Source organism: Pseudopipra pipra, chromosome W (assembly GCF_036250125.1).
Source record: "Pseudopipra pipra isolate bDixPip1 chromosome W, bDixPip1.hap1, whole genome shotgun sequence".
Lineage (NCBI taxonomy): Eukaryota > Metazoa > Chordata > Aves > Passeriformes > Pipridae > Pseudopipra > Pseudopipra pipra.
The window spans coordinates 7,981,594-7,994,717 of record NC_087580.1 but is presented as its reverse complement, the minus strand read 5'-3'; the positions used below and the strand labels follow the sequence as shown (position 1 = coordinate 7,994,717).

At 56.8% G+C, this 13,124-nt stretch overlaps 1 protein-coding gene across 1 annotated transcript; it reads right to left on the bottom strand.

Annotated features, from left to right (window-relative positions):
• Window positions 1-371: 371 nt before the first annotated feature.
• LOC135405846 (estradiol 17-beta-dehydrogenase 8-like) lies at window positions 372-6,235 on the bottom strand. Its single transcript, XM_064640433.1, has 8 exons — window positions 6,184-6,235; window positions 4,415-4,530; window positions 4,085-4,183; window positions 3,574-3,659; window positions 2,786-2,870; window positions 2,507-2,549; window positions 2,351-2,425; window positions 372-541 (listed from the first exon to the last, which is right to left on the bottom strand). The coding sequence occupies exons 1-8, from the start codon at window positions 6,233-6,235 to the stop codon at window positions 387-389; spliced, it is 711 nt and encodes a 236-aa protein (XP_064496503.1). The 3' UTR covers window positions 372-386.
• Between the last annotated feature and the right edge of the window lie 6,889 nt (window positions 6,236-13,124).

Sequence of the window (13,124 nt, the reverse complement as noted above, 5' to 3'; positions counted from 1 at the left end):
TGTGATGTCATGGGGAGGATGTGATGTCACAGAGGGGGATGTGATGTCACAGGAGAGATGTGATGTCACATAGGGGGATGTGATGTCATGGGGAGGATGTGATGTCACAGAGGGGGATGTGATGTCGTGGGGAGGATGTGATGTCACAGAGGGGGATGTGATGTCACAGAGGGGGATGTGATGTCACAGAGGAGGATGTGATGTCACAGGGGAGGATGTGATGTCACAGAGGAGGATGTGATGTCACAGAGGGGGATGTGATGTCACAGAGGGGGATGTGATGTCTCTGGTACTTTAGTCTGGGCCTTCCTTCATGACCAGTCTGTAACCAAGGATGTGCCCAGATTTCCCCGCTATTCCCCACCATTTTTACCTAAGCTGGGCTATCAGAAGAAAGGAGGAGAGGCCTTTGCCCTCTTTCCTTCCAGCTTTGGAGGTGCAGGTTCCCTGTGTGGAGTCTGTCGGGTTGGGGAGCGAGGCCTGGTAAGGCCCTGCCCACCTTGGCAGACGGAGGGTGCCGGGGTCGTTCCAGAGCCACTTTCTGTTGTCCCATGGAGAGCAGTGGGATATCCTTTGCTAATTCTTTTAGTTGTTAGATCTTGGGATAGTGATCGTGTATATTTTTTGCTTTTGTTCCTTTTTTTCCTTCCCCTTCCCTTTCCCCTTTCCTTTTGAAATTGTACACATATTTCAATTGTATGTAAGTGTAATATAAGCGTAAATATATTTATATTTATATATATATTGCTTCAGCTGTCTCTCTCTCGTTTCAGTTCTCTTGGTTTTTTCTCTCTTCTCCCTTGGTTTTGGGGGGGGGAGCTCTTGTGGTGAGGTTTGGAGTCTTGGCAGGGAGCCAGCTTCAAACCACCTCAATGGGATTTGTTATTATTTGGCATTTGGGGTTTATTTGGCATTTGGGATTACATGGGTTTGGGAAGTACTGGGGATTTGGGGGTTATTTGGGATTTGGGAACATCTGGGATTTGCTATTATTTGGGACATGGGAATATATGGGATTGGGAATTCTTGGGGATTGGGGGTTTATTTGGGATTTGGGAATTATTGGGGATTTAGGGGTTTCTTTGGGATTTGGGAATATATGGGATTGGGAATTATTCGGGATTTAGGGGTTATCTGGGAACATCTGGGATTTGCTTTTATATGGGATTTGGAACTACATGGGATTGGGGATCATTGGTGATTTAGGGTTTACTTGGGATTTGGGGTTTATTTGGGATTTGGAACCACATGGGATTTGGGATTTGAGTTTGGGGACCATTTGGGACCATTTGGGATCATTTGGGACTATTTGGAATAATTTGGGACTGTTTGGGACCATTTGGGATAATTTGGGATTGATGGGAACCCATGGATATTATGGATTAATTAGAGATTGATGGGAACCCACGGATATTATGGATTAATTAGGGGTTAATGATTTACCCACAGCTATTATGGGCTAATTAATTATTAACATGAACCCCGGGCATTATGTGCTAATTAGGGGTAATTCTGGGGGATTTTGCCTCTAAAAACTCCAAAATTTGGCGTTCAGAAGGTTTATTTTTGTCGTTTTAGAGGAGGTTTAAGGCAGAAAAGATGGAGGATTTGGCTCCACCCTCTCTTAACTCTACCCCTCCCGAATTTTGGGGACACCTCCCAAAACTTCTGGGGGGGTTTGCCTCAAAAAACTCCAAAATTTGAGGCCCAAAATGTTTATTTTTGTGGTTTTAGAGGAGGTTTTAAGGGGGGTAGGGTCAAGAGGGGGCAGGGCTACATCTGACCTCCCCCCCCGATTTTAAGAGACCCCTCCCAAACCCTCACCCCAAAAATTTGGGGTCTCCACCCCAAAAAAACCCCAAATTTGGGGTCCAAAATGTTTATTTTTGTTGTTTTAGAAATTTAAGGGAGGGGAGGGGTGGGCGTGGTCTCGGTGGGCGTGGCCAATAAACATCTCCATGGCAACGGTTCCTGGTGGTTTTTTTGGAGGGGTTTCCACCCCCCTCCCTCGACACCCCCAGTTTTGGAGTTCCCCCCCATATTTTGGGGGAGCCCCTCCCTTACTTTAGGCCCCTCCTCCCCAGTTTTGGGACCCTCCCCAATTTTTGGGACCCCCTTTTGTCCTCCACCCAAATTTTGGGGTCCCCTCCCCCCAAACTCGGGGCCTCCCCCCCATCCCAACCCCCCAAATTTTGAGGTCTGCCCCTCCCCCCCATTGGGGGGACACTGGGGGGACACTGGGGGGACATTGGGGGGACACTGGGGGGACATTGAGGGGACACACTGGGGGGTCATTGGGGACACACTGGGGACACACTGGGGACACACTGGGGACATGGGGGGTCCCCACCTGTCACCTCCAGGGTGGCCCCGGTGACGTAGCCGCTGTCCCCCGACACCAGGAAAGCCACCACGTCTGCCACGTCTGGGGGACACCGGGGGGTGGTGGCACCTCCAAGTGTCCCCAAAGTGTCCCCAAAGTGTCCCCAAAGTGTCCCCAACTCACCCTCAGGGTCCCCCAGTCGTCCCAGTGGCACCATCCCTGCGAACTGGGAGGGACACACACACACACACAGAAGTGTCACCTCTGGTGTCACCTCCCAATTTCCCCCAATGTCCCCCCAGTGTCCCCAATGTCCCCCCAATGTCCCCCCAATGTCCCCAGTGTCCCCAATGTCCCCCAATGTCCTCAATGTCCCCAATGTCCCCCCAATGACCCCCAATGTCCCCCCAATGTCCTCCAATGTCCCCAATGTCCCCAGGAGGTGCCACCCCCTGCTGTCACCTTGTCCAGCACTTTTGGGGGCACTTTGTCCGTCATGGGGGTGACGATAAATCCCGGCAGGACGGAATTGCAGCGGATCCCAAACCTTGGGGGAGGGATTCGGGGGGGTCAGAGGGGTCCCCCTGACCCGTGTCACCCCCCCACAGGGTGTCACCGACACCCCCCGGGTCACCAAACCCCCCCAGTCCCGTTTTCCCCCTGATTTCCCCCCAATTTTTCCCATTTCCCTCCAAATTCCCCCAATTTCCCTATTTCCCAATTTTCCCCCCAGTTTTCCCCATTTCTTCCCCTTTTCCCCTGAATTTCCCTCCAAATTCCCCCAATTCCCCCCCCAATTTTTCCCCATTTCCCAATTTTCTCCCCAGTTTTCCCCAGTTCTTCCCCCTTTTCCCCCCAGTTCCCCAATTTTTCCATATTTCCCCCCAAATTCCCCTTTTCTCTCCAATTTTTCCCCATTTCCCCCTTAAATTTTCCCAATTTCCCCCCATTTCTTCCTCCTTTCCCCCAGTTTCCCCCCAATTCCCCATTTCCCCCCCAATTTCCCCCAAATTTTCCCCCCAAATCCCTCAATTTTCCCCCCAAATCCCCTCAATTTCCCCCCAAAATCCCCCAAATTTTCCCCCCAATCCCCCAACTTTCCCCATTTCCCCCCAAATTTCCCCACTTTCCCCCCAATTTTTCCCCCGAATTCCCCCCAAATCCCCCAATTTTCTCCCTTTCCCCTCCATTTTCCCTTGTCCCCTCCCAAATGTCCCCAGATGTCCCCCAATGTCCCCCAGTGTCCCCACCTGGCCACCTCCTTGGCCACGCTCCGGGTCAGCCCCTCCACCCCCCCCTTGGAGGCCGCGTAGTTGGTTTGGCCCAAATTCCCCACCTGGGGGGGAGGGGACAATGACAAAGGGGAGGGGACACCCCTGGGACCCCCCTCGGTGTCCACACCCCCCCCCCCAGTGTCCCCAAAGCCCCCCAAAATTCGTGTTTCTGGGGGTTTTATCCCCAATTTTGGGGGGTTTATCCCCAGTTTTGGGCAGGGGGGAGGGGACAGTGACAAGTGACAGTGACAAAGGGGGGGAGGGGACATCCCTAGAACCCCCCTGGTGTCCCCAAATTCCCCCACAATTGGCGTTTTCAGGGGCTTTATCCCCATTTTTAGGGCTTTTACCCCCATTTCGGGGACACTGACGGTGACAAGTGACAATGACAGTGACAAGTGACAATGACAGTGACAAGTGACAGGGACAGTGACAAGTGACAATGACAGTGACAAGTGACAGGGACAGTGACAAGTGGGGGTCCCACCTTGGCCACCACGCTGCCCACGAGGACCAGGGAGGCCCCCCCGGGGTCCCCCGATGTCACCAGGGCCTTTGTCACCTCCTGTGTCACCAGGAACGTCCCCTGGGGGGGCAGCGGGGGGACATCGGGGGTGGCACAACCCCCCCAATGTCCCCCCAATGTCCCCCAATGTCCCCAATGTCCCCCAATGTCCCCCCAATGTCCCCAATGTCCCCCCAATGTACCCCCAATGTCCCCCAATGTACCCCCAATGTCCCCCCAATTTCCCCAATGTCCCCAATGTCCCCCAATGTCCCCCAATGTCCCCCCAATGTCCCCAGTGTCCCCTCTCACCTCCAGGTTCACCCCCAGCACTTCCCGGAATTCCCGCTCTCCCATCTCCAGGAACATCCGGTCGCGGGTGATCCCGGCACAGGACACCAGGACACGGGGGGGACCCCAAAGTGCTCCTGGGGGGACATTTGGGGACATCGAGGGGTCATTTGGGGTGAATTGGAGAGGATTTGGGTCCATTTTGGGTGGATTTGGGTGGATTTGGGAATCCTGGGGTGGATTCAGGTTGGTTTTGGGCAGATTTGAGGGAGGTTTTCTTGGGATTTGGGTCCGTTTGGCTGCAATTTTCCAGGAACTTGGTGGGGATTTGATGGAAATTTGGGGAATTTGGGGGGAACTTGTGGGGATTTGGGAGTTTTGGGGGTGATTTTGGGGTGGATTTGGGTCTGGGTTGGGTGGATTTGGGAATTCTGGGGTGGATTTGGGTTAATTTAGGGCAGATTTGGGGTTTTTTTCCTGCAATTTGGGGGCATTTGGCTGCAATTTCCCAGGAATTTGGTAGGAATCGGATGGAATTTTGAGGAAATTTGTGAGTTTTGGGGAAATCATGGGGATTTGGGAGCTTTGGGGGTGATTTTGGGGTGGATTTGGGTCTAGTTTTGGGGATTTGGGAATTCTGGGGGGAATGCGAGGGAATTTGGGTCGATTTTGGAGGGAATTGTGGAGGTTTTCCTGCAATTTGGAGACGGCTGGCTGCGATTTTCCAGGAATTTGGTGGGAATCGGATGGAATTTTGGGGAGTTTGTGGGAATTTGCAAGTTTTGGGGGAATTTGTGAGTTCTGGAGGTGATTTGGGGTGGATTTGGGTCTGGGTTGGGTGGATTTGTGGGGATTTGGGAATTCTGGGGGTGATTTGGGGTGAATTGGGGAGGATTTGGGTCGATTTTGGGTGGATTTGGGGGGGCTTTTCCTGCAATTTGGGGCTGTTTGGCTGCGATTTCCCAGGAATTTTGTGGGAATAGGAAGGAATTTGTGGGAATTTGTGAATTCTGGGAGTGATTTGGGGTGGATTTGGGAATTTTGAGGGCGACATTGCGGATATCGGGGGTCACTCAGGGACACTGCGGGACACTGGGGAGGGTGTGACGCTATCGCGACATGTCACCGGTGGGGGGGAGGTGGCGGCGACATTACCTGCACCCCCCTCACCATCCCGGCGACGCTTTTGGGATCGGCCACATCCACCTGGAAAGCTCCATGGTCGGGGGGGCAGTTCCGGGGGAGCCCTTTCGCTGTCGCCGCCGCCCCCGACATGTCGCGATCGGCCACGGCCACGCGCGCGCGCACCTCCGCGGGCCAGGCGGCCGCTCACGGCGCGGCCGATGCCGCTGGCGCCCCCTGGCGGTTCGGAGGGCCAATGAATAACCGGGGCCATTGAGGGGTATGGGAACCGCCCCCTGGCGCCCCCTGGCGACCCGGAGGACCAATGACTGCCCGATGGCACCAGTGGGGACCACTTTAACCAGTGATCCCTCCCAGTGTCACCAATAACCCCCCCAGTGTCACCAGTGGGGTCTGTGACCCCTCCCAGTGTCCTCCCAGTGTCACCAGTGGATCTAGTGTCACCAGTGACCTCCCCCAGTGTCACCAGAGGGGTCTGTGACCATCCCAGTATCACCAGTGACCCTTCTAGTATCACCAGTGTCACCTTTAACCCCTCCCAGCGTCCTCCCGGGGGTCTCCCCGCCCTAAGTTCCCCCCCACTCCTCCCATGGGGGTCTCCCCTTCCCTCTCGCCCCCAAAACTCCCCAAAATCCCCCCAAACCCACCCGTGACCAGCGCCACGACCCCCGCCAGTCGCCCCGCCGACCTCCCTAACATGGCGGCGCCGGAAGTGAAAACCGAGACGGAGGCGCGCACGCCGCGCCGCTCTGCCCACACCAACTCTATGGTCAGTCCTCCAGCCGGAGTTTTTCGGCTTTGCTCGGGTTTTTTTCCCCCTTTTCCCTGATTTTTCCCCTCCCATAAACACCTGAATCCCATAAACACCTGAATCCCCTCGTGGCATCGCCAAGTCCTGGATTTCACCCTCTGGGCTCCTCCAAATGTTTCCATTTTAATCCACCAACCGCATTGTTTGCTACAACCCTGAATAACAATATTAAGAAAAAAACACCCTGGAAATTCCAAAAATTCTCCCGGAATTCCGCGATCCGCACGTGTGGATCCCACCCCAACCTCTTGAGGCGACCCAGACTCCAAATGCCGGATTTTAGGAGGGGGGGTAAGGCCGCGTTTTTGGTCCCAAACTGGGGGGGGAGGGGGAAGGTTGGGAATGGCAGACCCCGTTCCAGAGGGATGATCCCATGGAAAACACAGGATGATCCCTTGAGAAAACTGGGATATAGCATGGAAAAAGAGGCCAGAAAGAGGTGTTTGGGGTGGGAATCAGGGAGGATTTTGGGGTCTCAATTTGGGAATTCTGGATCTCATTTCCAAGGGGATGATCCACGGGGAAAACTGGGATGATCCCAGATAACCCCAGGGAAACACTGGGATCCAGGGGGTCGGGAATGGGGAATTTTGGGGTAGGATTCAGGGAGGGTTTTGGGGTCTCAAGCCGGGAATTGCAGATCCCATTCCCGGCGGACGATCCCGGGACGCTCCCGCGGGAATACTGGGACACTCCCAGGGGAACACCGGGATCCAGGCGGTCGGGAATGGGAGGCTTTGGGGTGGGATTCAGGGACGATTTTGGAATTGTGGATCCTATGCCCAAGGGGATGATCCCATGGGAAAACTGGAACCACTGAGTCCAGAACTGACCTCAGCAGTTCCAGCAGCAGGAGGAGATGGAGGGGGGCTTCAGGTGGGCAAACCTGACAGTGCTGACAAACAGGGAGACCACAGCCAGGGGGAGGCAGGCCCGTGGAAAAGGCTCTGAAAAACCCTCCCCGAAGTTCACTCCCTCTGCTCTCTGCACTTTGGGGTTCTGGGGGTCCCCCCCGTTCAGGCTGTTGCAGGTCCCTCGTGTTTTGGGGGCCCCCCTCTCCGGGGTTCTGCCTTTTCCGGGCTGCTGCAGATGCGGGAATCCCAGGGGTCCCCCCCCTCTCGGAGTCCCCTCTTCCAGGGGCAGGGGGTCCCGGCCCCCCCACCCCTCTGGGCTCCCCCTCTCCGCGCTTCCCCTCCCGCCCCCCCAGGCTGCCGGGGGTCCCCCAGCTCCGCTGTCGCCCCTCTCTGCTCTCCCCGCTCCGGGGGCCCTAAAAAAGGGGCTCGTCGCGTCCCCCCCCGCCGGCACCGGGCTGACAATGGGGGCGGCGGGGCCTGACCCCGCAACACCGACCCCCACCGCGGGGGGGTCCCCGCATCCCCCCGCCCACCTCCCGCCTCTGCGGAACCCACCCCAGGATCCCCCCAACAAAACCAAACCACCTCCCGGGGACCCCCCGAGGTCCCCCGAGGGCCATTTGCGGCTCAGCCCCAAACATCTCCCCAAACCCCCCCGCACACCCCCAACCCATCGCACCGAGCTCCCCCTCCCCGCCCACTCAGGGGGGCGATGCTCCTCCTCTTCCTCCTCCTTTGCCTCTGCCCGCTCCTCCTCCCCCCGCTCCATCCCCCGAGCCGGGAGCTCGAGGTGAGTTGGGGGCCCCGATGGCAAAGGGCAGAGGGGAAGGAGAAGAGGGGCTGGGAGCCCCAAAGTGAGCGAGAGAGGGGGTGGGTCACTGCCAAAGCAGCGGGGAGCGACGGGCAAAGGGTGGGAGAGGGGAAGAAGGGGAGGTGGGGAGAGCGGCAAAGGGGTTCCCGTGGGGGTCCCTTCGTGTCCCCACAGCTCGATCCCTGGAGAGGAGGGACCCCCGGGCCCCAGCGGCTGATGGGGGCCGGGATGTTTGTTGGGAATTCCCGGCAGGCCGAACAAAGGCCCCGGCCACGCGTCGGGAACTCTTTGATTGTCCCCAACAGTGGCGGGAGTTCCCCAATTCCCGCCCCCCAAAGTGGGGGAGATGGGAGAGGGGGAAGGCTGGGAGTGTTTTTGGGGTGAGTGTTGGGGCTGTCGGGGGGCAGAGTGCTGGGGAAGGGGGTTTTGGGGGATGCCAGGGCCGAGGAAAGGGGAGTGCGGGGCTCTGGAGAGGTGGGGATGGGGGTCCAGGGAGATCCCCTGGCCAGGGGTCGGCGGTGTGGGGGAAAGGGAGGTCCTGGGGGTCGGGAGAATGGCCAGAAACCGGGGTTCAGGGGGTCCCCCCGTGTTCCAAAGAAAAGGGTCCTGTGGGTTGTGGAAAAGGCAGGCCTGGGGGTGCAGGGGGTAGCAGCGTGAAGGGAAAGCAGGGCCTGGGGGCTGGGAGAGGCGGGCTGGGCGGGAAAGGGGGTTGCAGGGGGGTCTTAGTGCAGAATAAGGGGGTGCCAGGGGGTTCCTGTGGCCAGGAATGGGGGTTTGGGGTGTCCCAGAGGGAAGGCAAAAGGGGGGATGTAGGGATTGGGAGAGGAGGCCCAGGGGGTCTCTCGGGTCATTGTGTCCAGGAAAGGAGGGTGCAGGGGCCTCCAGTGTGAGGGAAAGGGGGTTCAGTGGGTGGGGAGAGCCGGGATGTGCAGGAAGGGCAGTTCAGGGGGTGCCGGGTGTTGAGGAAAGGAGGGGTTGGGGAGTGGGAAAGGCAGGAGTGGGGGTGGAGGGGGTGGCAGGGTGAAGGAGAAGGGAGGGTGTGGGGACTTGGAGAGGTGGGATGGCTGGGAAAGGGGTGCAGGGGGGTCCTGGAGCTGAGGAAGGGGGTGAGAGTCCCAGTGGTGGAGAGGAGGTGCAGGGGGGTCCTGATGGGCAGGAATGGGGGTCCAGGGAGTGCCAGGGTAAAGGAAAAGGGAGTCTGGGAGAGGCAGGATGGCCGGGAAAGGGGGTGCAGGGGGTTCTGTAGCCAGGGAATTGGGTACAGGGGGTCCTGGTCTGGATAAGGGGGTGCAGGGGGGATCTGGTGTCCAGGAATGAGGTGTTCAGGGGGTCCCTGGGACACTCCAGGAGCACCCTGCAGGATAAGGCAGGAGTGGGGAACTGGAGAGACAGGGAGATTTGGGAGCCCTGGGACACTGAAGTGGGGAGCCTGGAGAAGGGAGAGTGCTGGGACCCCCGTGAGCCCAGCCAGGGAGACCCCAGAGAAAGGGGAGCCCAGAAAAGGGGGACCCCTGGGATTTCTGGGACCCACAGCAGCCTGGAGAGGGGGAGACCCCATAGAGGTGGGACTCCTGAGAGCCCCAGCACCCCAAAGCAGAGTCAGGGGAGAAGGGACCCCTGGGGCCTCCAAAACCCCCCTCATCCCTAAGCAGGGGGACTGTGGAGAGGGGGAAACTGCAGGACCCCCAGCAGCCCAGAGAAGGGGGTTCCTCAGAATACCAAAGTGGGAAGACCCCTGGGATTCTTGGGACCCTCAGCAGCCCAGAGAGGGTGGGACCCTGGAGAGGGGGGACCCCCAATACACGTGGGACCCCCAGCAGCTGAAAGAGGGGGGACCCCCAGAACCCCAAAGTGGAGAGACTTGAGAGGGGGAACTCCTGGAAGGGTGTTTTTGGTCTGAACCTTGAAGGTCTGGGGTTTTTTTTTTGAAACTTGATGTTTAGGAGGTTTTTATGGACACAGGGTGCCCAGTGACTTCTAGAGATGGACTTGGGCGGGAGGAACCCCCAACCCAATGTGCTCACCTCTTGTTTTTCCCCCCACAGCAGGATTTCTCCTTCCCAAAGCTTGGCCAGATGAAGGAGGCTGTGAGGAAGAGGAAGATGCCACGGGCTCCCCAGGCAGGTGAGGAGGAAGTCAGTGCCCCTTTGCCCTGTCTTGTCCTGTATCTCCCAGCCCAGCATCGCCCCCGGCTGCAGGACAACCCCGCTGCCGCCGCCGTCCTGCCGGGGCCGGATTTGGGGGGATGTCCTTGGCCTTCCCTCTGGGCCGGAGGCAAATCCCCTCCCTGTCCTTCTTCCTTCCACTCCTTGTTCCTTTTCCTTCCTTCTTCCTGCTCCTTGTTCCTTCCTCTCCTTCCTCATGTTTTTTCCTTTTTCTCCTTCTTCCTTCTCCTTCCTTTCTCTCCTTTCTCCTTTTTCTTTGTTCTGTCTTCTCCTTCCTATTCATCATTCCTTGTCTCCTTGCTCCTTCCTTCTCTCAGGACCAGCGTGGCCAGCAGGACCAGGGCAGTGGTTCTTCCCCTGTACTTGGCACTGGTGAGGCCACACCTCGAGTACTGTGTCCAGTTCTGGGCCTTCTTGCTTCCTTCCTTCTTCCTTCCTTCTTCCTTCCTTCTTCCTTCCTTCTTCCTTCCTTCTTTCTTCCTTCTTTCTTCCTTCTTCCTTCCTTCTTCCTTCCTTCTTCCTTTCTTCTTTCTTCCTTCTTCCTTCCTTCTTCCTTCCTTCTTCCTTTCTTCTTCCTTTCTTCTTCCTTTCTTCTTCCTTTCTTCTTCCTTTCTTCTTCTTCCTTCCTCTCTGTGTTTCTTTTTCTTCTTGTTCTTTCCCTTCATATTCCTTCCTCTCCTTTTTTCTTCTCTACCCTCCTTCCTCTCCATCTTCCTTCTCCTCCCCCTTCCCTCTGGGCCGGAGGCAAATCCCCTCCCTGTCCTTCCTTCCTGCCCCAGGCCCCGAGCTGAGGACGGAGGGCACAGAGGACAAATCCCCCCGGCAGACCCTGGTGGGAGAGGCCGTTTTGAAGGGCTCCACAGCGCAGGAAGGCAGCGGGGAGGAAAAGGGCAGGAGATCCCTCAGGAGGAGGGGCTCCAAAGCCAGCCCAGGGTGCTCTGTGGAGGAAAGACTCAGCCTGTGCCAGGAAGGCGGCCGCAGCTTGAGCCGGAGCTGTGAGCTGGTGGTCCCTGAGCAGCCTCCCAGCAGGGAGATGCCCTTCAGGTGCTTGGAATGTGGGAAGAGCTTCAACAGCAGCTCCAAGCTCCTCGCCCACCAGCCTGTCCACACTGGGGAACGGCCCTACGAGTGTGAGGAATGTGGGAAGACCTTCCTCTATAGCTCCCACCTCCTCACCCACCGCCGGGTGCACACGGGGGAACGGCCCTACAAGTGCTTGGAATGCGGGAAGGGCTTCAGCGTCAGCTCCCGCCTGATCCGCCACCAGCAGATCCACACTGGGGAACGGGGGCCTCGGCCCTACAAATGTGGGGAATGCAAGAAAAGCTTCACATACAATTCTGACCTCGTCACCCACCAGCGCACGCACACGGGGGAGAAGCCCTACGAGTGTGGGGAGTGTGGGAAGAGGTCTCGGAGTAGCTCAGATCTCCTCAGGCACCAGCGGACACACACGGATGAGAGGCCCTTCCGCTGCACCGACTGTGGGAAGGGCTTCAAACAGAAGTGCACCCTCGTCAGCCACCGGCGCATCCACAGCGGGGAGAGGCCCTACAAGTGTGCGGAGTGTGGGAAGAGCTTCACCCACAGCTCTGACTTGACCAGACACCAACGGACCCACCAGTAAGGGAAGCCCTACGAGTGCCTCGACTGCGGGAAGAGCTTCATCTGCTGCTCCAACTCCATCACCTGTCGGAGGACTCACCTTGGGAACAGGCTTGGTGACCCACATTCCCAGTGACCCACCTTGGGAACAGGCTTGGTGACCCACATTCCCAGTGACCCACCTTGGGAACAGGCTTGGTGACCCACATTCCCAGTGACCCACCTTGTGAACAGGCTTGGTGACCCACATTCCCAGTGACCCACCTTGGGAACAGGTGACCCACATTCCCAGTGACCCACATTGGGAAGACCCCTGGCTGGTGGACTGTGGCAGGATAGTCCCAGCCTGGCCAGACCCAAGGTCCAATCAAGCTCATAATCAAGCTGTCATGCAAGATCAACTGCTGGAGCCAGGCTGTTGTCTCGGTGTTAACTCTGCTCAAACCATCCTGGTTGGTCCAGCGTTGAACACACACCCTGCTGGTTGAAGTCTGAGTTGACAGATAAGCTGAGAGCTGGCCTGGAAAGGTGGACCTGGCACTCAATCACTTTATCCTATAAAAAGTCCAGTCCCCTCTCATGCAGTCAGGTTCTTTCTGACAAAACCCTCCCTGGGGTGTGTGTGGAGATTCCTCCCTTGGCTGGGGACGCCCTCCAAGGTCACTCCTCGAGGCTGAGAGGAAGAGATCTCCCCATGAGTGTTGGTCTGGGTGAGTTACATCAGATCTCTACTTAATAATTATTTCTGTTTGCCAGCTTTAATAGAACTGCTTCAATAAATGCTTTGTTCCAGTGCCCTGTACTGCTTTATGCTGTATTAGACTCTACAAGTAGACTTTTAGTGTTTATATTGTTTTAGTGTTTCTGTTGTGCAGTAAATAGTTCTGATTAAGGGTTTTTGTCTGATCATTTGTATAAAGTACATTTTTCATCTTATATAAATATTCTTGTTTTGCCATCATTAAAACCTGTGGGACAAAGTGGTTTAAGAGCTCTTTAATTCCTTTAAATTTAAACTGTGAACACAGTCTGGGGCTAAGAGAGGATTCAGCTGCACCCAAACCCTTCCCTGGGAAGGAGTTCAGAAAGCCAGGGAGTCCTTCCTGCACCTCCAGACTCTCTGGCAAGGATTTGCTTTTTAAGACTTAGTCTGAGCCTTCCACTCTCCCGTGATGGGGTCTCCACATCCTCCTGGTTCCCCTTGTGTCGTGGTTTGACCCTGGCCAGATGCCAGGGGCCTGTTGAAACCACTCCACTACCCTCCTGTCTGAGTGTAAATAGACTGGAATGTTTTGCTAAGGAGGATGAGTGATGAAGTAGACCAAAGTCCTCTCTCTCAGCA